This window comes from Ranitomeya imitator, chromosome 1 (assembly GCF_032444005.1).
Source record: "Ranitomeya imitator isolate aRanImi1 chromosome 1, aRanImi1.pri, whole genome shotgun sequence".
Taxonomy (NCBI): Eukaryota; Metazoa; Chordata; class Amphibia; order Anura; family Dendrobatidae; genus Ranitomeya; species Ranitomeya imitator.
In genome coordinates this window covers 786,675,420-786,700,157 of record NC_091282.1, presented here as the reverse complement: position 1 = coordinate 786,700,157, position 24,738 = coordinate 786,675,420, and the positions used below count along the sequence as shown (strand labels likewise).

The window sequence follows — 24,738 nt, the reverse complement described above, 5'->3', positions numbered from 1 at the left end:
GCGGATTTGACCGCTGCGGATCCGCAGCAGTTTCCCATGAGTTTACAGTACAATGTAAACCTATGGGAAACAAAAAACGCTGTGCACGTGCTGCGGAAAAAAACGTGCGGAAACACTGTGGATTACATTCCGCAGCATGTCACTTCTTTTCTGCGGATTTCCACCTGCTCCAATAGGAAACTGCAGATGAAAATCCGCATAAGAATCCGCAGTAAAAACCGCGATAAATCCGCAGTAAAAACCGCAACGGGTTTTCACTGCGGATTTTGGAATTCCGCTGTAGAAAAATCCGCAGTGGAATCCGCAAAGTGTGAACTTAATAATAATCTTTATTTTTATATAGCGCTAACATATTACGCAGCGCTTTACAGGTTGCACACATTATCATCACTGTCCCCGATGGGGCTCACAATCTAAATTCCCTATCAGTATGTCTTTGGAATGTGGGAGGAAACCGGAGTGCCCGGAGGAAACCCACGCAAACACGGAGAGAACATACAAACTCTTTGCAGATGTTGTCCTTGGTGGGATTTGAACCCAGGACTCCAGCGCTGCAAGGCTGCTGTGCAAACCACTGTACCACCGTGCAGCCTAAGGATTCAGCTCCCAATGTGCTTAATAGGTGAAAAAAATGTGACTACAAAGTACAAGGGGCATGAGTAAAAATGCAATGTACCTTTAGGGGTTAACAGGTCCTGTACCCACATGCACCCCTATTTCTCTATCATTATCTAGTTTGTATTTGTAGCTTGTTTGTATGTCTGATGTGTATGGAATTGTGTTTACGTCTTGTATCCACCGTGTATCTGTTATGTGTCTTGTTAGTTTCTTCTGTTATGTATCTGTTTCTCACCTGTTTCTCTTGTGCTTTTGTTTGTGTACCGTGTGTATTTTTGACCCATTTGTGTCTTGTGTATGGGTCTATGTAGAAGGATTGACCGCAGCCAATAAGCGACCAGCAGTTACATACATGCAAGGTGTCAGGTAGACCTCCCTGCTGTGTGCATAGAATAACATTGTTCTCGTCAGCACTTGCTGGTTACACTAATTGATCAAGAAGATTATTTTAAAGCAAACCATCAGCTGATAATCAAGAAACTATGCTGATTATTATCGGCCTGTTTACATTGGGTTAACACGTATCTATTTTGCGTCTGTTCTGTATTGTATATGTGTTATGTGTGTGTTTGGTGTTTGCGGTGTGTGTTGTGTGTCTGCAGTGTGTGTTGTCTGTCTGCTATGTGTGTGTTGTGTCTGCAGTGTGTTGTGTTTCTGCAGTGTGTGTCTGTGATGTTTGTCTTCTGTGTGTGTTGTCTGTGTGTGTTGTGTGTCTGCAGTGTGTGTTGTGTGTCTGCTATGTGTGTGTTGTGTCTGCAGTGTGTTGTGTGTCTGCAGTGTGTGTTGTGTGTCTGCTATGTGTGTGTTGTGTCTGCAGTGTGTTGTGTGTCTGCAGTGTGTGTTGTCTGTCTGCTATGTGTGTGTTGTGTCTGCAGTGTGTTGTGTTTCTGCAGTGTGTGTCTGTGATGTTTGTCTTCTGTGTGTGTGTTGTCTGTGTGTGTTGTGTGTCTGCAGTGTGTGTTGTGTGTCTGCGGTGTGTTGTCTGTCTGAGATGTGTGTGTTGTGTGTCTGCGGTGTGTGTGTTGTCTGTCTGGTCTGAGATGTGTGGTGTGTGTCTGTCAGTGTTGTGTGTCTATGGTGTGTGTTTGCAGTGTGTGTCTGCGGCGTGTTGTGTGTCTGTGTTGTGTGTCTACAGTGTGTGTGTTGTCTGTCTGGTCTGAGATGTGTGGTGTGTGTCTGTCAGTGTTGTGTGTCTATGGTGTGTGTTTGCAGTGTGTGTCTGCGGTGTGTTGTGTGTCTGTGTTGTGTGTCTACAGTGTGTGTGTTGTCTGTCTGAGATGTGTGTTGTGTGTCTATAGTGTGGGTTGTTTGTCTGCGGTCTGTGTTGTCTGTCTGAGATGTGTATGTGTTGTGTGTCTGCGGTGTGTGTTCGTTATCTTCAGTGTATGTTGTGTGTGTGTATATATTTTTGTCTTTTGTGCTTGTGTTTCTATCTTTGTTGTGTTGCCCAGATGTTGCCGGCATTGTTTCCCCCCCAGGGACGGCGTTAACCAGTCTCGCAAGCCCTAGTTTTCTGGTCTTGCCCACATCATAGAAAAAGCCGCTGTAATCCCCCTGATTATGATAAAGCCCTAATTGATTCTGTCATAAGAAATGGCGCAAATCCTGGGAGGAAGAGGAGGAGGACATGTGCAGTAAATGGAGGAAGGGTCTCTGGGCTGATGACACAATGTAACAATCTCTGAGATGCATTGTTACATGCACGGTAATGATATTGAGCTCGCCGGCCGCCCGTCACCCATGGATTTTAGCATTTAGATTATGCTAGGAACAGATGGGGACCAGGTTGTGCTGGGGGTCTGTGCAGGCTGCTGGAGTGAGGGGCTCCCCAGACTGTTGGGGGAGGTCCTGGTTGTGGAGTGTGGGGGAGTCCAGACTGTCAGGGGTCCTGATTGTGGAGGGTCCCAGGTTTAGGATTATATTGTATTTGTATTGGAGCTTCTCCTATAGACAATGAGCTTGTGTTCAAATTTAAAGGGCCGGCTCCCCCTTTGTACTTTGGGTTCTCACTGTGGTGAATGCTTGGTGTCAGTGCATGGAACCTTGTATCTCCGATAGAGCTCATACTTCAGAAATCAATGATATGTCTGCAGCGAGGGGCACGATCGGGGCTACTCTTTTCCTCTGACTCTGCCTGTAGCCGCCATCTGGGGCCTGATGAGAATTTGGCCTCAGTGCTTGTTGTACTATCTGGTGGCACATGTGACAGGCTGCTCCGGGTGTGACGACACATGTCCTCTGATAGCCTGCAGCTGCTGCGGAACATCATGACAACCAGGCCGGATCCTGCTGAGCGAGTTTGATAGTGTGATTGACAGGTGATCCCCTGACAGCTGAGATTACTCCTCCTGGCAGCTGTCCGGCCATGTGCCGCTGTTGGACTCATTGTCCTTTATGGCTATGGGCACACAGGATTTTTTTTTTTTGAGGTGGTCAAAAATGTTCTAGTAGAAGCCATTTTCGGGGCTTTTTTGCTTTCTGGAGGAGTTCTTTGTTTCCTGCCTGGTTTGGAGAGGAGCCGCTATAAAGAAGTGAGGACATGGACTTTTTTTCCCAGCAGGCATTTTTCAAAAGCAGAAGTGTAAAAAAAAAACAAAACAATTAAAAGGCTAAAAAGACTCATGTAGCCTAAAAAGAGGAGGCCGTTCTGCCATTCAGAGCACTGGGAAAGATGGGTCATGAAAGTGTTCCCCAGGACGTTAATGTCTTTGAGCGACGCTCATTAGAATAGGTGACCAATATCAGATTGGTGGGAGTACCATGCACCCCCACTACACAAGGTCTGGACCCCATCGATCCCAGGAACCTCGTCGCTCTGGTATTAACCACAATCTGGATCTTAGAAAATTCTTTTAAAATTTTTTCCTGGTTTAAAGAAATTTATACAACAAATAACCTACTGGGGAATCCTGGGAAAAGGAAGTGAGAGGGGGTCTCCGTTCAGAAGTGGAGGGAGATGACAAGATCGTCCCTCACTTTGGAGGACCTGTACATCCCATACATGACATGGCCCAGTGAATTAGATAAGGGCTGTGTAATGCTTCACTTTAACTGCGGGGGCGCTGCAGAGGAAACGTACTACTTAGTTCAGGTCCCCTAAAGACTTGATTGCTGGGGGTCCCAACTTGAGATCTTGCCAAAGGCTTGACAAAGGATAACATATCCGAAACGGTGCCACGCCGTTCAGGCATTAAAGTCCACTTTTTTTCAATTATTTTGTGCTGCTTTTCCTTTTTTTTTTAGTTTATTACTTTTTGACCATTGGATTGCTGGTCGGGAGAGCTCTGCATGCCTTGTAAGGTAGTAATTTGATGCTGTTCCAATTTTTTCACTATATATATATATATATATATATATATATATATAGATAGATTGTGGCCCGATTCTAACGCATCGGGTATTCTAGAATATGCATGTCCCTGTAGTATATGGACAATGATGATTCCAGAATTCGCGGCAGACTGTGCCCGTCGCTGATTGGTCGAGGCAACCTTTATGACATCATCGTCGCCATGGCAACCATTATGACATCTACGTCGATACTGTGCCCGTCGCTGGATCAGAAACGTGGGATTTCTACGTCCTTTATGACATCTTCGTCGCTGTGCCCGTCGCTGATTGGTCGAGGCCTGGCGGCCTCGACCAATCAGAGACCTGGGATTTCCAGGACAGACAGACAGAAAGACAGACAGACAGACGGAAAAACCCTTAGACAATTATATATATAGATAGATTGTCTAAGGGCTTTTCTGTCAGTCTGTCCTGAAAATCCCACGTCTCTGATTGGTCGAGGCCGCCAGGCCTCGACCAATCAGCGACGGGCACAGCATGGCGACGATGATGTCAGAAAGGTTGCCTCGACCAATCAGCGACGGGCACAGTCTGCCGCGAATTCGCCTCGACCAATCAGCGACGGGCACAGTATCGACGTAGATATCATAATGGTTGCCATGGCGACGATGATGTCATAAAGGTTGCCTCGACCAATCAGCGACGGGCACAGTCTGCCGCAAATTCTGGAATCATCATTGTCCATATACTACGGGGACATGCATATTCTAGAATACCCAATGCGTTATATCTATAACCACCAATGTGCACCAATGGAAGATGTATCGGACAAATCGGGAAAACATATAGAAAAAACGAAGAAAAAAACGAAACAAAGTCCAAAATGCAGACGCCGAAACGTGCGTCGGGGTTTGGCACATCCCAGGGACGTTCATCCCATTCAGCAGGTAATACCAGGCGGCTTCTTTTTGACCTCTACTGAAATTTTTTTTTCTTTTTTTGCTTGCCCGCTGGGTGCTTTATAGCTCACTGGTCACTATGACTATTATACTATATGCCGGCCGGATTTAGCGCCAATAGTTTGCACCAATAATTATTATCAGCATCTCTATTTGGTCTCCTTTTTGCCACCAACTACGGTAATTAAGTTTGCACATGCACTTTATAATATTTATTTGGTAAATCTGCATGCTATATAGTTTATGGCTTATTGACACAGGTATGCACATATATGTTGTTCTTACACTGTGGTTATATATTTAACTTATTTTTAGTGCTGCCATTTACATGTCCCTGGTGTTGTGCTTTTTATGGTATTTCATCCCACCGTTACACTATATTATATATATTTTAATAAATCTTGTAATTTATACTGCATTTTGGACTTTGTTTCGGTTTTTTCTTCGTTTTTTCTATCCCCTGTAAGTGGACAGATTTTCTATTTTTTATGACATTTTATACCTTTTCATGCTTTTTTGCCCTTTTTCACTGTTCTTATGGGCATTTGCCCTCTGGATATAATAAGATTTCTTCCTCTGCTGCTAATGAAGCCCAGATGTATTTATAACGGCCTGTGACCAACGAGAGGAAACTGCTGCTGCGCGGCACGACTGAGTCACAGGAAGCTGCGCTGGCAGGGAGGGATTCCCTCTATCTCCGAGCACAGGGTGTTGGGTGACGTGTGGGCCTGGGGATGAGGGGGTCACTATAGGACATGCAGTTGGTGCAGCTGCAGAGGGGCCCAAGAAAGTCAGGGGCCACACCCAGCTCCAAAGCAGGGGGAATTGTGCATTATGATGAATTATTGGACTACAAGGGGCCCATATACTTGGTCTTGCACAGGGGCCCTCGTCTGTCTGTGTCTCCCAGTGGGTCACGTCATATATGTCTGTACGCTGACATGTTAACCAATGCAAAACGTGGGGGGATGCGAAATGTGACGCACTAGTCACTTTCCAGCCCCATAAAAGGAGTGTAGATATTTGCAATTATTTTCATTGCTCCATTGTATTTAAAAAAAAAAAATGATTTTTGTAAAAAGTAGAGTACACATCTCCTGTTTTGTGTTTGCAGTTCCAGTGAAGACCTTTGTGTTTCCTTGGTTACAGACTACAGTCCCAAAGTAGTCAGGTCCTGGGGTTCCACGCTTCTTGCTTTGCTCCTCTATAGACACATGGGGGCATACGACTGCATGGGGATATTAATAGTCTGTAACCATGAAGACAAATTAATGTGCACAAGAGCTGCGGACACATTACTTTTATAAAGGGTTGAGATCTTCACCTTTAGTCCCTCTTTGTATGAGCGAATGCTGCATTTATTTTAGCTTAGGCTACTTTCACACTAGCGTCGGAATCTCCCCGTCGCAATGCGTCGGGCAGAGATTCTGACACTAGCGTTTAACGCACTGCACAACGGAGGCAGCGGATGCATTTCTCCGGCGCATCCGCTGCCCCATTGTGAGGTGCGGGGAAGTGGGGGCGGAGTTCCGGCCGCGCATGCGCGGTCGGAAAAAGCGGTCCGTCAGGAGCAAAAAACGTTACAGGTAGCGTTTTTTGCTCCCGACGGTCCGCCAAAGCACGACGCATCCGTCGCACGACGGATGCGACGTGTGGCAATCCGTCGCAATGCGTCGTCAATACAAGTCTATAAGGAAAAAAACGCATCCTACAAGCACTTTTGCAGGATGCGTTTTTTCTGCAAAACGACGCATTGTGACGGATTGCAGTTAACGCTAGTGTGAAAGTAGCCTTAGATGCATCAAAACAATAGTACATTGGTTGCAAAAGTTTTCACACCCCACGGAAGGGAACCTGTCCGCAACCTTTTCTGCTTATCAATATGCAACAATTGCAGAGTCTCTTCTTATTGATGTCACCTCTGCTCCCAGCTGAAATCTTGTGGCCGCTGCGTGCGCCCTTGTCTTTTGGCCGATGCATGCGCCCTCGTCTTTAGGCCAATGCGTGCGCCCTCATCTTTGGGCCGCTGTGTGCGCCCTCATCTTTGGGCCGCTGCGTGCGCTCTCGTCTTTAGGCCAATGTGTGCGCTCTCGTCTTTTGGCTGGTGCGTGCACTCTCGTCTTTAGGCCAATGCGTGCGCCCTCATCTTTGGGCCGCTGCGTGCGCCCTCGTCTTTAGGCCAATGCGTGCACTCTCGTCTTTAGGCCAATGCGTGCTCCCTCGTCTTTTGGCCGGTGCGTGCGCCCTCGTCTTTAGGCCAATGCGTGCACTCTCGTCTTTAGGCCAATGCGTGCTCCCTCGTCTTTTGGCCGGTGCGTGCGCTCTCCTCTTTTGGATGATTTGTGCGCCCTCGCCTCTTGGCCAGTGCGTGCGCTCTCGTCTTGGTCATCTTTGGCTGGTACTTGCACAGTGCGCTGACTTGCTGCCCAGATCTATGTTCTCGTACTGTGCATGCGCCAACCAGAAAGGAGAATGGCGCATGCACAAGATTTCATCAAGAAGCAGAGGTTCTGTCACGCAGCAGAGACTCTACGCTGTCAATCAATCAGCTGGGGGTGGGGAGGAGTGAAGAGGAGGCGTAGGCTGCAAGTGTCTCAATTCACCTCAGTGCACATGTGGATAAAATGGGTTGTGACTAAATTGGGGTCATTGTTGCACTGCAGATTGTTGCTTGGCCGTTGTTGCTCTGCATGGCAAAAATGTTGCAGGTAGGATCCCTTCAAGGGAATAATAATTTTGTTTTATAGCACCAACATATCCGACAGGAAAGGAACAGAGGGGTCACTGTACCCCCTCTGCTGGGGTGGATGACATTGCACTGTCCACAGCACAGAAGAGGTTAAACCTTTCTTCCCTTAGTTTCCATTGCAAAGTCTCTGTAAACACAAAACAGAGGAGCCACAGTTCTGTTTGTATGTGATACATTGTTGCAACAACAAGAGCAGATGCAGAAGTTTGCACATCCTGTAAGGAAAGTGCTTTGTGGCTCCGGGCCCTTCGCTCCGAATTTCATGTTCTGACTCAAAGGACAAGTATTTTAATATCTTCCATGTTTCTTTTACAAGTTTAATTGAACCTCCAAGAAATCCCTGAGCAAGATGGAAAAAGTGAGAAATAAAGTCACGAGAAGGCACATCTGGGGGGCACGAGCTGCAGGGCGGCGCCGCTGGCCGGGGGGCATCTGCCGAGGTTCCACACACATCCCAGTGCCAGGAACAGGCAATGGTGCCCCCCACTGGCCCCGGGGATGACCTTCATATTCTTAGAGGGCATGACGAGGTGCAGCGACAGAACGAGGATTCCTGGGGAATGTTTTGGTAAATCCAGAGGGAGGCGTAATGGAAACGTTATTTTCCAAACTGGCAGTGTCCCCGTCCCTCCCCGCCGTGGTCCCACTCCAGAAGAGATTTTCCTTGTTTTTGGATCCCGAGTGAGCGCAGAGTAATTCTGGGGGGCAAAAAAATCTTCAAGGGGAAATTTTTAACCTCTTCTGTGCCTGGAGGAATATCTACAGTGCTTTAATAAAATGCCATCTACGTTTCCTAAAGGGGTGTTAATAGTTTGGACATTTTTTTTTATTGCCCCAATGTATTTAAAATACAAAAAAAAAGCCATTTTTCGAACAGTCTTGATTAAAAAAAACCTCCAACCCTTTCTTGTATACAGCTCCGATACCAACCTGTGTGTCTCCTTGGTGACAGACTACAACCAATCGTGGAGTTGTCTGATCCTTCATTGTATTTCTCTACCACATCTCACTCCTAAATTCTAGGTAGTTTATCAGGTTGCACATAACTATAGGATCAGACTTTAACTATTAAGACCCATAGGTCTCACATGTAAAGCGCCATGGAATAAATGGCGCCATAATAATAAATAATAAATAATAATAATAGGTCGCATTGGAGCTGCATACACAAAACGGTAGAATATTTTCCATTGAGACCCTTTGAAAAGGTGCTTCAGTTTGTATATTCGATGCATTTGAGGAACATTAAAATGTGCACATGCTCTGTGAATGTGTAATCTTGGCACAAACCAACACAGTTTCCTATTTGAAAAGGCCTTTTCCATCACCTTCCCGTAGTCTGGAATATCTGATAATCTAGAAACCAGCGTATCCCATTAATGACTCTGTAAAAGATTTTCCTGTAAATGTGCTTACTGTTCCCTGAACCAAATAAAAGGGGTGGGATAATGCAAATAAACACAGTTGGGTTGATCCTCGGGGGCGGTCCTTTTGAATATTCCGCAATTTGGGATTCATAGTGTCCTTGTCTTGCAGCTATTCTCATGCGATGACTCAGCTGCCACATGATGAATTTGAGACGTCCCTGGAAATGGCAGAAGCCTGGATGAAGGAGATCCACAAGCGGCTGAAAGAGAATGACAACACCCAGGGTCCACGGTCAGCGCTGGAGTCCAGGCTCAGGGAGACAGAGGTGAGGACGGAGTCTCACCATCTCCTGATCAGCACTATATTCTGTCTGTTACTGTGTTTCGCCATAGGTGGCTTCTGGCGCTCATGTCAGCTGCAACATTAGCACAAGGATACGACCGATAGGACTTGTAATGGCAGCCATATTGGTTGTCACTCAACTTTTCTAGGTATAAGTATGACATCAAGCTCAATATAAATCTTACTATATTGACAGGAGGAGCAGCAGAGGGGCCCCTCCATGATCTGTGCCCTTTGCATCCTCATCGATTAAGTCGTCAGTATCTGAAACATAGTGGAGCTTCCTCACATTGCAGGTTGCCCTGTGCCAGACTCACCGGGGCATAGACATTCAGGAACCAAGGGTCAGAAATCCCAGTGTCCAATGATTGATGCCAGGATAGACTGATCCGTTGTCTGTCATGTCGTGTATGTCCGGCTGAAATTCTGCTGCCCATTCAGTATGAACATCTGGACAGTCCACATTTTACTTTGCACTGACATTCTAAAACGTCAGTGCAGAGTAAGCAGCTTGCAGGAGCAAAACTCATGTTTCTCGGCAGCACATCGTGTAATCAAGACAGGCTGTCGAGATCAATGATATTTGTATTCCTGATTGTTCTGGGCACAGTCAGGCTGTCTAATTGGGAGATAAAAAAAAACTGCTGATTCACAGTCATTTAATGGATCTCACACTACCAATGCAGCTAAGCGAGAGACAATGATCATACCGTTGCCCTACTTGAGCACAGATGCAGTGTACAGCATGGGGAAGGAACAGAACAGCATCTTAAAGCCTCCTTACTCATTCCTAATAGAGTCCCCCCATATACAGGATCGCTTGGCTACCTGAAGGTCAGAAATGCAAGGTCCTGAATCCTGCTCCCTGACATCGTGTTGTGGGCGAGTCAGTAGGCCCCCACACACATTAGACTGCCAGCCGACCCCGCCAGGTAGAGCCGACATTATATAATGTGTAAGTTTACCAACTTTTGGCGTTTTCAGTCCTGGTCGTCTCTACTGAACTTTGAAGCATGAAAGGACCGTTGTGTGATGAAGGTCGCCCGACAAATCGAAGCTTACGTGTATCTTACACCAGAAGAGTTCTCCTGGCGCGGGGAGGTGCACACCTCCGAGATGCGCCTGACTCCTTAGTGGTGTGCGCCTCTTTATTAATTGGGATCATCGATCGGAGTACAAAATGCACCAGTCTGAATGAATCCGGCCCAAAGAGTCTAAGACACATAAATATTGCGCCGGTCATGAAACAGTTATCTGGCACAAATTACAAAATGTGGCACATTTCCCTGCCCATTATATGGAGTTATTTATTACTGCAGTTTATTATTCTGCTACTTATTGAATATGTTACTGTCCTATAATAAAACATCGCAGTGTCACTACACTATATAATGAGCGTGTACCCGAACTCACGTGCAGAGGACTCGCAGGTTGCACAGACGTCTGTGTGGATCTCCACAAACTGTTCAACCTGAGAAGATCCCAGAAGAAGAAGAATAACAAAGTAGCAAAACAATCCACGTCCTGGCCGACACGTTTCAGCAGGTTCAGCCTTTCTGTCCCTCTCTGCAGCCTCCTGATGGTGCGATATGGGATCAGACCACCCTCCCCCACACACCGGGATCTCTCCTGATCAGTTGTGTCTGAGGGGGAGAAACGGTTAAAAGCAAATATATAAAATGTGAATTTACACACTTACGAGACAAATAAAGATGGTGCCCAAAGGGCGTAAGCCCCAGAGCTCCTGATAGGGGCCCGTTCACACCACACGTTCTCGGATCAGATCATTCAGCAGAATGTTGTAACTCTGGAAGTCGATACGTTGGGTCTTATGGGATCGTCACGGCATTGTTGGGGTTTTCTGTTTGAGGTTGACAAGTCGGTGAATCCGAGCAGACACATCATACACATCCATTATAGACTTTGGTGCTGCTCATATGTCCATGTAATTTTTTGGATCAAGTGGTCTCTAAAAATTGTACAAGAAAATCACACACAGCACATAGAAGGTCTCAGCGTGCAGTCCGTGTGCCGTCAGTGTGCGGTTCACATGCCGTCAGCGTGGGGTCTGCATGCCATCAATGTGCAAGCCGTGTGCCGTCAGCTTGCAGTCAGTGTGCAGTCCTTGTGCCATCAGTGTGCAGGCCGCGTGCCGTCAGCGTGGGGTCTGCATGCCGTCAGCATGGGGTCTGCATGCCGTCAGTGTGCAGTCCTTGTGCCGTCAGCGTGTAGTCCGTGTGCCGTCAGCATGGGGTCTGCATGCCGTCAGCGTTCAGGCCGTTTGCAGTCAGCGTGCAGGCCGTGTGCCGTCAGCATGCAGGCCGTGTGCCGTCAGCATGGGGTCTGCATGCCATCAGTGTGCAGTCCTTGTGCCGTCAGCGTGGCGTCCGCGTGCTGTCAGCTTACAGACCGTGTGCGGTCCACGTGCCGTCAGCGTGGGGTCTTCATGCCATCAATGTGCAAGCCGTGTGCCGTCTGTGTGCAGTTCGTGTGCCATCAACATGGAGCCTGTGGGTCAGCAGTGTGCAAGCCGTGAGCCATCCAAGTGCCGTCAGTATGCAGTCCATGTACCGTCAGCATGCAGTCCTTGTGCATTGGGGATCTTTTTTTTTTAATATATATGCCCCCATAAACTGAAAGAGTCTCATCTGAAACTTGGAAGAAGGTATCGCACCCTGCCGATTTGGACAGTCGGAAATTAAAAATCGGACAGCGCTCATCTACTTTGTCTGCAGGAGCCTGAATCTTATGGGGTTAGCTCGGCAGCACTGGACTTTTTCTATGTTTGGGATACATTATGGAATGATACATTGTATTAAATGATAAATAAATGATAAATCATTACAGTATTACATTCTATTATCACATTATACAACACGAGATTATAGGGTGTAACCATTTATATAGTAATATATTACCTTATAAAACATCTGTATTATACTACATTATTTGAAATTGCATTAGGAAATGTTACATTGTATTCTATTCCATAATGTATGTAACTTCACATCATCGGTTATCTTTTTATTACACTGGATAATATTATATTACATTCTGAAACTTCCCAGTGCCGCATCATTACATCATCTATATACATTGTATCATCTGTATGTTAACGTTATATTTATGTGTTACGTTGTATCGCATTAGATCCTATTACAATGGCTCTGAGTAATTTGTTGCTTTCTGGGTAGAAAATCTGCTCCTTGGAAGGAGACGGGAAGCTGCTGGTGGAGAAAGTCCTGATGAAGGCCGAGGTTCTGCTGGGAGAGAGCAGCGAGGAGGAGAAGCACGAGGTCCAGCTGAAATTGGCCAAAATCAAGGGCTCGTTGGAGGAAACCACAACATACATGATCCACTGTCACAGGTGAGACTTGCGGACCTCCTATACTTTGCCCTCTGTTTCTCGGCACTTTCAGGACCTCTGCTTGCTGTCAGTGAATAAGAACATCCTGATTGGAGCATTGGATCTGTCATTATCAACGTTTTGCTTCTTTCATAGCCGAATCGAATGGGTCTGGCTGCACTGGAACGAGTACCTGAGGGCGCGGGACGAGTTTACGCTCTGGGTTCACAATGTCTCCCTGACCCTGGAGCCAGACGTGGAGCTGCAGCTCGGCCTCAAGGAGAAACGCTGGCAGTACGAGCAAGCCCTGGTGCTCATGAAGGACGTCCTGAACCAGTCACGACTGGTGGATCGGCTGCTGGAGGAGGCCTCCTCCCTATACAACCGGATCGGGGACCCCAGCGTGGAGGAAAGCGTCCAGAGCGCCATGATGGCCGAGTACATACAGATAAAGAAAAAGGCCCAGGTCTGGTTAAACTTTGTTTAATTCTCCAGTCACATCCAAAGCTGCATCCAGAATTCTCCTGGTTGTCAGAGAGCAGTGCATTGTCGGAGCTGAGACCACATCTAATGTCGCATCTCTGAGCGTTGCTCAGCTAATGAAGCGTGGCTGCAATGTGAACGCAGCTCTGGTTGCAACTGGAGGATAAAGCGTAATTTAGCTTAGAGGAGTTTTAATAATAATAATCTTTCGCAGCGCTTTACAGTTTAACAGTATCAAACACAACAGTCATAGGTAACAACGTTAACAATACAATAATTAAAGCAATAAGACGACCCTGCTCGTGAGAGCTTACAATCTACAATGAGGTGGGGGAGATACAAAGTACAGGTGTGTATTTACAATGATGTATTTACAATGATGGTCCAGCCATCTTCAGGGGGTGGGGGATAGATGAAGATAGTGAATGGGCTACACACACACAAACATAACATGATTTTGATTAGGGAACGTTATAGGCCACTCTGAACAAATGTGTTTTGAGCGAGCGCCTAAAACTATGCAAATTCTGGATAGTCCTAATATCTTGGGGTAGAGCATTCCAGAGGATTGGCGCAGCACGGGAGAAGTCTTGGAGTCGGGAGTGGGAGGTACGGATTAGTGCAGAGGTTAATCGAAAGTCATTTGCAGAGCGCAGCGGTCGGTTAGGTCGATAGACAGAAATGAGGGAGGAGATGTAAGGAGGTGCCGCACTGTGGAGAGCTTGGAGTTTTACACTTTCGCAGTTCTCCCCAGAAAGGTGTGTAAGCGAGCACAGAGAGAACTCGCACTCCCAACATCCAGAGACAGCTCTCCGCTGGCTGCAACAGGGACATCAGAACTACAGCCAATCAGTGTCTCCTGCATCTACGTCTGCACAGCTGCTAAGCTCAGTGATTGGCTGCAGCGGTGATGTGCGCTGTAGTCATGATGTTCCCACTGTAGCCAGTACGCAGAGACCGGAGCAGCGGCGGAGACCTGACCCCGGACGGGGGAGGCCAAGATCTGTCTGAGATAGTTGTTTTACATGCTGGCTTTGTTGGGGAGCAATATGCCAAACAGATGATATGGAGATCTGGTCAATGATGGTTGATTATCTGACAGACTATGGGTGATCATCTGGTGATCTATAGATCCTGATCTGCTCACTAATAATAATGATGTCCTGTATGATAATGTGGTGATGTGGAGGAACCTGAGAAATGGGAAATAGACATGAAAATATGATAATCTCCAGGCAGTGATCTGGTTACCTATAAGAGAGTGATCTGGTGACCTATAGGTAGTGATCTTGTGACCTATAATTAGTGATCTGGTGACATATAATTAGTGATCTGTAGCTGATTACAGGGTGAGCTATAGGTAGTGATGTGGTGACCTATAATTTGAGACCGCGTGACCTATACGTAGTGATCTAATGACCTATAATTAGTGATCTGGTGACCTGTAGCTGATTACAGGGTGACCTGTAGGTAGTGATCTGATGACCTATAGGTAATGATCTGTAACCTATAATTAGTGATCTGGTGACCTGTAGCTGATTACATGATGACCTGATTTTTGACACTCGGTCAGTGAACATTTGCATGAACCCCCCTTAGAAGTGACTGAGATCTCTGATGGATGTGCTTCTATGCTTCGGATACAGGAGATCTGGTGACCTCTCCTCAGTCACCAGCGTCTGCCACTTCCCCTTCGGCACCTGATTACAGCTCTGCAGAAGCTTCTGCCCAGCTTCAGCTGCTGCTTGTCTTTGGCCCCATCTCCTCTCTGGCTGTTTGCTCAGTTTCATGTCTGTTTGCATTTAGTTTACTGGGTGTATGAGAAACTTGTGCGCATTGTCCCACAGCAATCCACCGAACCGCAGGCGATAAGGCTGAGCCAAGCTTAACCCTTTCTGCCATCTCATCTTGTGTTACACACAGATATCGGGTTTCTGTGATTTCAGGAGCGGGTTGAACGTCTGGAGAAGATCTGGAAGCATCATGAAGCCTATGAGGGCGACGTCAGTGGCTTCAAAACCTGGCTGAACAGTGTCATCGAGAAGCTGAAGGTTTATGTAGCAGCTGCATCCAACAGTACGGAAAACAGGCTGGACATCCTGCAGGTAAAAGTAATTGTATGGGTGTAGAAAAATGTCTGATCGAGACAGAGAAACAGTGCTGGGAAAAAGCACATTAAAGTAAAATGACGCCAACCTACAGTATAAGTGATAGTAGTTTATATTCATCAAATAACAAAATGCAAAGTGAACAAAAGAGAACTATAGATCCCATCAGTATCTGGTGAGCGCCTGTCACCTCCATCATCAGTATCTGTTGACCTCCCGTCACCTCCAGTATTTTGTGGCCGCCCATCACCTCCATCAGTACCTGATTGCCACCTGTCGCCTCAATCATCAGTATCTTTATTGCCACCTGTCACCTCCACCATCCGCATCTGGTGTCTGCTCATTACCTCCGTCATCAGTATCTGGTGACATCCTGTCACCTCCATCATCAGTATCTGGTGGCCACCCGTCACCTCCAGTATTTTGTGGCCGCCCATCACCTCCATCAGTACCTGATTGCCACCTGTCGCCTCAATCATCAGTATCTTTATTGCCACCTGTCACCTCCACCATCCGCATCTGGTGACCGCCCATCACCTTCACCATCAGTATCGGGGCCACCAGATACTGATGGGATGTAGTTAGTTATCGGTGGAGTAATCGCTCCTGTGTTATCGCTGACACTTGGAATGTCAGATCCGCAGTAACAGGTTGTATAACGACAGGTATGTCTGATATGACAGCTTATATGTCACACCCGGCTTGTCGCCTCCGCTCACTCCCTGCCATTGTGAAACATTCCTGAGCTCCAATAATTTACATTTCACGTTTCTGTTTTAGTTTTAAAGTGACAGTGACTTAAATATATTCTGTTGAAATGTCCTGACTATTTTGCCTATATGTGCACTCATTTTTGTTTGAAAATAAAAAGGAGGACACAATTTTGGGGCCTCCCGTGTTGTAATTTCTTTGTATTCTCTTCATATATTTTTCTCCATCCCTTTCCTAAGATCTGGAAAAAGGACAAGGAAATGAGATCATGTGGCTGAGTTACAAATATAACAATTCTCTACCTATCCTACAATGGGCAGGGGCAGGAATTCACTTAGCCCCACCCATGAGGATCTCTACAGTCACTAATATATTTGTGCTAACGATCCATATTGTGCCATCTCCTTCAGGGTCTTATGACTTCTCTATTGCAGGAGATCAGTAAAGATGTGGAAAGTGGTAATAAACAGTTAGAAGCCCTGGAGGAGAAGTCGGCGCAGGTGATTAAGAATACATCACCCCTGGGAGCTGAGAAGATCTGCAGGGAGCTGGAGGAATTGCGCAAAACCTTGAAAGAGTTAAAACAGATGAACGATGAAGAGGAAGAGACGCTTCTGAAGACTCACAACATGGACAACACCTTCCTCCTCCTCGCCCAACAACTGGAGGCCAACATCAATGAGTTTCGTAAGGCCACGCAGAGGCTGGAGGAAAGTCTGGAGTCCGGGGAGCGAGTGAAGAGCGAGGATGAATTAATAGCCCTATGGAAAACGCTGAATGTGAGAAGAACTGTTTATATCATTTACTAAACAAATAGTCCTGCAGCTCATAGGTCGTAATATAGACTAACGAGACCCTTCTCCACATGTATAGGCCACCAAGTCGGCACTAGCCGCAGAAGAAGCCAAAGCAGAGAGGGTGAAAGTGCAACTAAAAGATCTCTTCAAATTCTCCAAGGATGTCCAACCACTGTCCGATGGCGTCATCTCAGCCATGCGCGACTATCAGAGGTATGTAAACACGTCACCACATAATAACATAATAAATACTGCCCTCTATGTACAAGAATATAACTGTTATAATACTGCTCCTATATATGAATATAACTACTATAAAACTGCTCCCTACGTACAAGAATATAAGTACTATAATACTGCCCCTATGTACAAGAATATAACTACTATAATACCGCCCCTATTTACAAAATATAACTACTATAATATTGCTCCTACGTACAAGAATATAACTACTATAATACTGCCCAAGTGTACGAGAATATAACTCCTATAACACTACCCCTATTTACAAGAATCTAACTACTATAATACTGCTCCTATGTACAAGAATATAACTCCTACAATACTGCCCGTATGTACAAGAATATAACTACTATAATACTGTCCCTATATACAAGAATATAACTACTACACTACTGCTCCTAGGACTGCGGAGGACAAGTGAATATCGCGCTATGCCCCCGTCATACTCACCTGCTCCTGGAGTGGTCCCTGCAGGTCCCTGGTTCTCCGGTCGCTGACAGCTTCTTCCAGTGTTGAGCGGTCTCATGGTACCGCTCATTGCAGTAATGAATATGCGGCTCCACCCCTATGGGAGTGGAGTCGGGTCCATATTCATTACTGTAATGAGCCGTACCATGTGACCGCTCAATAAAGGAAGAAGCTGTCAGCACCCAGAGAACCAGGGATGTGCAGGGACTGCGCCAGGAGCAGGTGAGTATGATTAGACAGCTGCCGCTCCCCCTTCCCTGCCGACCCCTGGGAATGACTCGAGTATAAGCCGAGAGGGTCAATTTCAGCCTACAAAAATGGGCTGAAATGCTCAGCTTATACTTGAGTATATACGGTAACTTTTGTCACATTATTTTCAGGGGTACCATCATTTCTGTCCGGGCCTATTTCATGAGTTTTATTTTTTTTTAATTCTGTGGAAGCATGGTTGAAAAGCAATGCCTGACTTTCATTTGTTCATTTTCATAGATTTTTTATTTATTATCACTTTTGTCAGATTCAAGTTATTTCTGTGACCATTGTCGGTTTTTCTGTAATTTAAACGAGGGGTACCAACAATTTTGACCATGTGTATAATACTGCTTACTATGTACAAGAACATAACTACTATAATACTGCCCCCTTTGTACAAGAATATACAGTGGGGAAAAAAAGTACTTAGTCAGCCACCAATTGTGCAAGTTATCCCACTTGAAAAGATGAGAGAGGCCTGAAATTGACATCATAGGTAGACCACCATTATGAAAGTAAAAATGAGAAAACAAATCCAGAAAATCACCTTTTCTGATTTGGCAAGATTTATTTTGCAAATGATGGTGAGAAATAAGTATTTGGTCACCTAAAAACATGCAAGATTTCTGGCTCTCACAGACCTGTAACTTCTTCTTTAAGAGGCTCCTCTGTCCTCCACTCATTGCCTGCAGTAATGACACCTGTTCGAACTTGTTATCAGTATGAAAGACACCTGTCCACAACCTCAAACAGTTACACTCCAAACTCCACTATGGTGAAGACCAAAGAGCTGTCGATGGACACCAGAAACAAAATTGTAGCCCCGCACCAGGCTGGGAAGACTGAATCTGCAATAGTCAAGCAGCTTGGTGTGATGAAATAAACTGTGGGAGCAATAATAAGAAAATGGAAGACATACAAGACCACTGATAATCTCTTTCGATCTGGGGCTCCACGCAAGATCTCACTCCGTGGGGTCAAAATGATCACAAGAACGGTGAGCAAAAATCCCAGAATCATACAGGGGGACCTAGTGAATGACCTGGATAGAGCTGGGACCACCTTAACAAAGGCTACCATCAGTAACACAATATGCCGCCAGGGATTCAGATTCTGCAGTGCCAGACGTGTCCCCCTACTTAAGCCAGTACATGTCCAGGCCTGTCTGAAGCTTGCTAGAGAGCATTTGGATTATCCAGAAGAGTATTGGGAGAATGTCATATGGTCTGATGAAACCAAAGTAGAACTGTTTGGTAGAAACAAAACTCATCGTGTTTGGAGGAGACCGAATGCTGAGTTGCATCCAAAGAACACCATGCCTACTGTGCAGCATGGGGGTGGCAACATCATGCTTTGAGGCTTTTTCTTTGCAAAGTGACTAGGAGGACTGATCTGTGTACACGAAAGAATGAATGGGGTCACGTATCGTGAGATTTTGAGTGCAAACCTTCCATCAGCAAGGGCATTGAAGATGAAACGTGGGTGGGTCTTTCAGCATGATAATGATCCCAAGCACACCACCAGGGCAACGAAGGAGTGGCTTGGTGAGAAGCATATGAAGGTCCTGGAGTGGCCTAGCCAGTTTCCAGATCTCAACCCCATAGAAAACCTTTGGAGGGAGTTGAAAGTCCATGTTTCCCAGCGACAGGCCCAAAACATCACTGCTCTAGAGGAGATCTGCATGGAGGAATGAACCAACATACCACCAACAGTGTGTGACAACCTTGTGAAGACTTACAGAAAACTTTTGACCTCTGTCATTGCCAACAAAGGATATACCATATATACTCGAGTATAAGCCGACCCGAGTATAAGCCGACCCCCCCTAATTTTGCCACAAAAAACTGGGAAAACTTAATGACTCGAGTATAAGCCTAGGGTGGGAAATGCAGCAGCTACCGGTAAATGTCAAAAGTAAAAATAGATACCAATAAAAGTAAAATTAATTGAGACATCAGTAGCTTAAGTGTTTTTGAATATCCATATTGAATCAGGAGCCCCATATAATGCTCCATAAAGTTTAGATGCTCCATATTAAAATATGCCCCATATAATCCCGCATAAAGGTTAATAATGGCCCCATAAGATGCTCCATAGACACATTTGCCCAATATAATGCTGCACAAATATTGATTATGGCCCTATAAGATGCTCCATAAAGATATTTGCCCCATATAGTGCTGCACAAACCTTGATTATGGCCCCATAAGATGCTCCATAAAGATATTTGCCCCATATAATGCTGCACAAACGTTATGGCCCCATACAAACACTTGCCCCATATAGTGCTGCCCAAATATTATGGCCCCATAAGATGCTCCATACAGACACTTGCACCATTTGCTGTTGCTGCGATAAAAAAAAAACACATACTCACCTCTCCGTCACTCAGGCCCCCGGCACTTTCAATATTCACCTGACTTCGTTCCGGCACCGCTATATCTTCAGCGTCTTCTGCACTGACGTTCAGGCAGAGGGCACGCACTAACCACGTCACCGCACCCTCTGACCTCAGCGTCACTGCAGAAGATGCTGAAGACGGAGCGGCGCCCAGAACGGGGAGCAGGTGAATATCGCGCAGCGCTCCCCCACTCCGTTATATTCACCTGCTCCAGGCGCGGTCCCTGGCTTCCCCGGCGCCGCTGCTTCTTGCTGTGCTGAGCGGTCACCGTTACCGCTCATTACAGTAATGAATATGCGGCTCCACCCCTATGGGAGGTGGAGCCGCATATTCATTACTGTAATGAGCGGTACCATGTGACTGCTCAGTACAGGAAGAAGCTGCCACGCCGGGGAAGCAGGGACCGCGCCAGGAGTAGGTGGGTATAATTACACAGCCCCCGCTCCCCCTCCCCTGCCGACCCCTGGGTATGACTCGAGTATAAGCCGAGAGGGGGACTTTCAGCCCCCAAAAATGGACTGAAAATCTCGGCTTATACTCGAGTATGTACGGTACAAAATATTGAGATGAACTTTTGTTAATGATCAAAGACTTATCTTCCAGCATAATTTGAAAAATAAATCTTGCCAAATCAGACAAGGTGATTTTCTGGATTTGTTTTCTCATTTTGACTCTCATAGTTGTGGTCTACCTGTGATGTCAATTACAGGCGTCTGTCATCTTTTTAAGTGGGAGAACTTGCACAATTGGTGGCCGACTAAATACTTTTTTCCCCACTGTAACAACTATAACACTGCCCCTATGTACAAGAATATAACTACTATAATACTGCCCCTATTTACAAAATATAACTACTATAATACTGTCCATATGTACAAGAATATAACTACTAGAATACTGCCCCTATGAATTCAGTGACCCTTCTGGTGTGTACAGGGGACAATGTGTGATTGTTCTGTTCTTTCTTGTACTTTGTGATGAATCTTTTCTCCAGGGCAAAGAGTAAAGCCTTTAAGCTGAGCACTGACACGGAGTCGGAGCTGAAGCAGCTTTTCCAGAACCCTCTACGTGAATTTCTCTACTGGAAACCAATCGCCGAGAGCGTCCTCGACGCAACTGCAGTCCCTGTGAATGATGGCGCCATGAATCGCGATGCCCTGGACAATATCGAGGTGAGATATTAGGGCCCCGTTAACTTGGTTGAGTTGTGTATATAAAATGCTGGTGCTTTTCACAAAATTAAAATATCAAAAAGTTAATTTATTTCAGTTCTTCAATACAACAAGTGAAAATCATATAGAATCATTACAAACAGAGCGATCTATTTCACGTGTTTATTTCTGTTAATGTTGATGATTATGGCTTACAGCCTATGAAAACCCAAAAGTCATTATCTCAGTAAATTAGAATAATTAACAAAAACACCTGCAAAGCTTTCCTAAGTATTTAAAAAGGTTCCTTAGTCTGTTTCAGTAGCTCCACAATCATGGGGAAGACTGCTGACTTGACAGATGTCCAGAAGCCAGTCATTGATACACTTCACAAGGAGGGTAAGCCACAAAAGGTCATTGCTAAAGAATCTGGCTGTTCACATAGTGCTGTATCCAAGCATATTAGTGGAAAATTGTGTGCAAGGAAAAAGTGTGGTAGAAAAAGGTGCACAAGCAACCGGGATAACTGCAGCCTTGAAAGGATTGTTAAGAAAAGGCCATTCACAAATTTGGGGGAGATTCACAAGTAGTGGACTGCTGCTGGAGTCATTGGTTCATGAGCCACCACATACAGACGTATCCAGGACATGGTCTACATGTGTCACATTACTTATTGGCAGCAAACTCGCCTGACCTAAACCCTATAGAGAATCTATGGGGTATTGTCAAGAGGAAGATGAGAGACACCAGACCCAACAATACAGACGAGCTGAAGGCTGCTTTCAAAGCAACCTGGGCTTCCATAACACCTCAGCAGTGCCACAGGCAGATCGCCTCCGTGCCACGCCGCATTGATACAGTAATTGATGCCAAAGGAGCCCCGACCAAGTACTGAGTGCATTTACTGAACATACATTTCAGTAGGCCAACACTTTGGATTTTAAAATCATTTTTCAAGCTGGTGTTATAAAGTATTATAATTTACTGAGATAATGACTTTTGGGTTTTCATTGGCCGTAAGCCATAATCATAAACATTAACAGAAATAAACACGTGAAATAGATCACTCTGTTTGTAATGACTCTATATAGTAAATGAGTTTCACTTTTTGTATTGAAGAACTGAAATAAGTTGCCAGATTTTTCGGATTATAAGATGCACTTTTATGATCCCCAAAATTAGGTGGATAATGGGGGTGCGTCTTATAAACCGAACACTGTTCTTACCGATGCTGGAGGTGTTGCGGTGGTGGTGCGGCGGTCCTGCAGTGTGCAGTGGTGGAATGGCGGCAAGCGGTGGTCCTGCGGTGGTGGTACAGCGGCAAGCAGTGGCCCTGCGGCGGCATATGGCGGCCACCATTCTTCTTCCGGCGTTCGGCTTCACACTTGCAGATGGAGGAAAGCCGAGATCTCCATCCGCGTCTGCCTCTACGCGATGTCTCCAGGAAAATGGCCCCGGACGCAGCAGGCGCCGATGGAGCTCTCGGCCTGGCCTCGATGATGTTACCGCTGGTCAATTATGCAGCTCGTTCACCAGGGGTTTTCAGCCTGGATGTATCTTGGCACCGTGCAGGTTGAAAACTGTTTCCCCCCAGATATGGGTTACGGTGTGGGACAGAACGACGGACAGGTATGGCATATTGTTCTTTTTTATTTTTGGTTTATTACAGGAGAATGAGCGCTTCGGTGGAATTAAGCCTTTAAATGAAAAAGGAAAACTGTGTTTAGTCTTATTTCAAATAAAGGACTTTATTCTGGCTGTGTTTTTTTTTTTTTACCATATAACTATAGGATTAGTAATGGATAGCTGTCTTATAGACGCCTCTCCATTACTAAGCCGTGGGTTTGATGTCACCTGACAATACAAAGGTGACATTAAACCCACAAATATGAACACCCCACTAGCCACCGCTACAGGGCAAGCGGGAAGAGCCAGGCAGAGCGCCATCTAATAGATGTGCCTTTTCTGTGCAGGTGCTTTCTGCTGTTTTTAAGCTGGGGGGAGCCAATATCCATGGCCCCTTACCAGCCTGAGAATACCAGCCCCCCGCTGTCTGCGTTAGTAAGGCTGGTTGTCAAATAAAAATAAGGCGTGGGGACTCCTCTATTCTTGATAGCCAACCTTGCTGAAGCTGATAGCTGAGAGTTCCAGCCCCCAGCTGTGAGTTTTTCTTGTTTGGTTATAGAAAATACGGGGGAACCCACGCCAGGTTTTTCATTAATTTTAGTTATATCGCAGGCCGCGGGCGAGGAAAACCCTGATCATCTGCTCCTGCTGTCACTGTTATTAGCGGCAGCAGGTGTAGGTTGATGGGCGTAATAGTCCAAAAAGCCCCCACCTGCTGTCATTGTTTTGACTTTAATATAACTCTCATCATTCTCCCCTGCTCGCTCAGATTACCGGCAGAGCAGGGGAGAATGATGAGAGCCGTCTTCAGCACCCGGCGCCTGGAACGGCACTTATTGTAGAACTTCTTCCCCGGCGCTGATGCGTGTCACACGGATGACATTCATATGTGTGTTCTCAGTGTTCACATGTGCTGGACATTTTGCCGCCTGTGCTGACAGTACAAAATGGGTATGTCTACAGTACAGACCAAAAGTTTGGACACACCTTCTCATTTAAAGATTTTTCTGTATTTTCATGACTATGAAAATTGTAAATTGACACTGAAGGCATCAAAACTATGAATTAACACATGTGGAATTATATACTTAACAAAAAAGTGTGAAACAACTGAAATTATGTCTTATATTCTAGGTTCTTCAAAGTAGCCACCTTTTGCTTTGATGACTGCTTTGCACACTCTTGGCATTCTCTTGATGAGCTTCAAGAGGTAGTCACCGGGAATGGTCTTCCAACAATCTTAAAGGAGTTCCCAGAGATGCTTAGCACTTGTTGGCCCTTTTGCCTTCACTCTGCGGTCCAGCTCACCCCAAACCATCTCGATTGGGTTCAGGTCTGGTGACTGTGGAGGTCAGGTCATCTGGCGTAGCACCCCATCACTTTCCTTCTTGGTCAAATAGCCCTTACACAGCCTGGAGGTGTGTTTGGGGTCATTGTCCTGTTGAAAAATAAATGATGGTCCAACTAAACGCAAACCGGATGGAATAGCATGCTGCTGCAAGATGCTGTGGTAGCCATGCTGGTTCAGTATGCCTTCTATTTTGAATAAATCCCCAACAGTGTCACCAGCAAAGCACCCCCACACCATCACACCTCCTCCTCCATGTTTCATGGTGGGAACCAGGCACGTAGAGTCCATCCGTTCACCTTTTCTGCGTCGCACAAAGACACGGTGGTTGGAACCAAAGATCTCAAATTTGGTCTCATCAGACCAAAGCACAGATTTCCACTGATCTAATGTCCATTCCTTGTGTTCTTTAGCCCAAACAAGTCTCTTCTTCTAGTTGCCTGTCCTTAGCAGTGGTTTCCTAGCAGCTATTTTACC

At 45.9% G+C, this 24,738-nt stretch overlaps 1 protein-coding gene across 5 annotated transcripts in view; it reads left to right on the top strand.

Moving 5' to 3' along the window:
• SYNE3 (spectrin repeat containing nuclear envelope family member 3) overlaps nt 1-24,738 on the top strand; it is an 82,868-nt gene that overhangs the window by 17,793 nt on the left and 40,337 nt on the right. For all 5 annotated transcript variants that reach the window (XM_069737545.1, XM_069737563.1, XM_069737554.1 and 2 more), the window contains exons 2-8: nt 9,154-9,310; nt 12,522-12,694; nt 12,830-13,139; nt 15,103-15,261; nt 16,410-16,754; nt 16,849-16,985; nt 21,131-21,308. In XM_069737545.1, coding sequence (XP_069593646.1) covers nt 9,167-9,310; nt 12,522-12,694; nt 12,830-13,139; nt 15,103-15,261; nt 16,410-16,754; nt 16,849-16,985; nt 21,131-21,308 — 1,446 coding nt within the window. In that variant the 5' untranslated portion in view covers nt 9,154-9,166. The remainder of the gene's footprint in view (nt 1-9,153; nt 9,311-12,521; nt 12,695-12,829; nt 13,140-15,102; nt 15,262-16,409; nt 16,755-16,848; nt 16,986-21,130; nt 21,309-24,738) is intronic.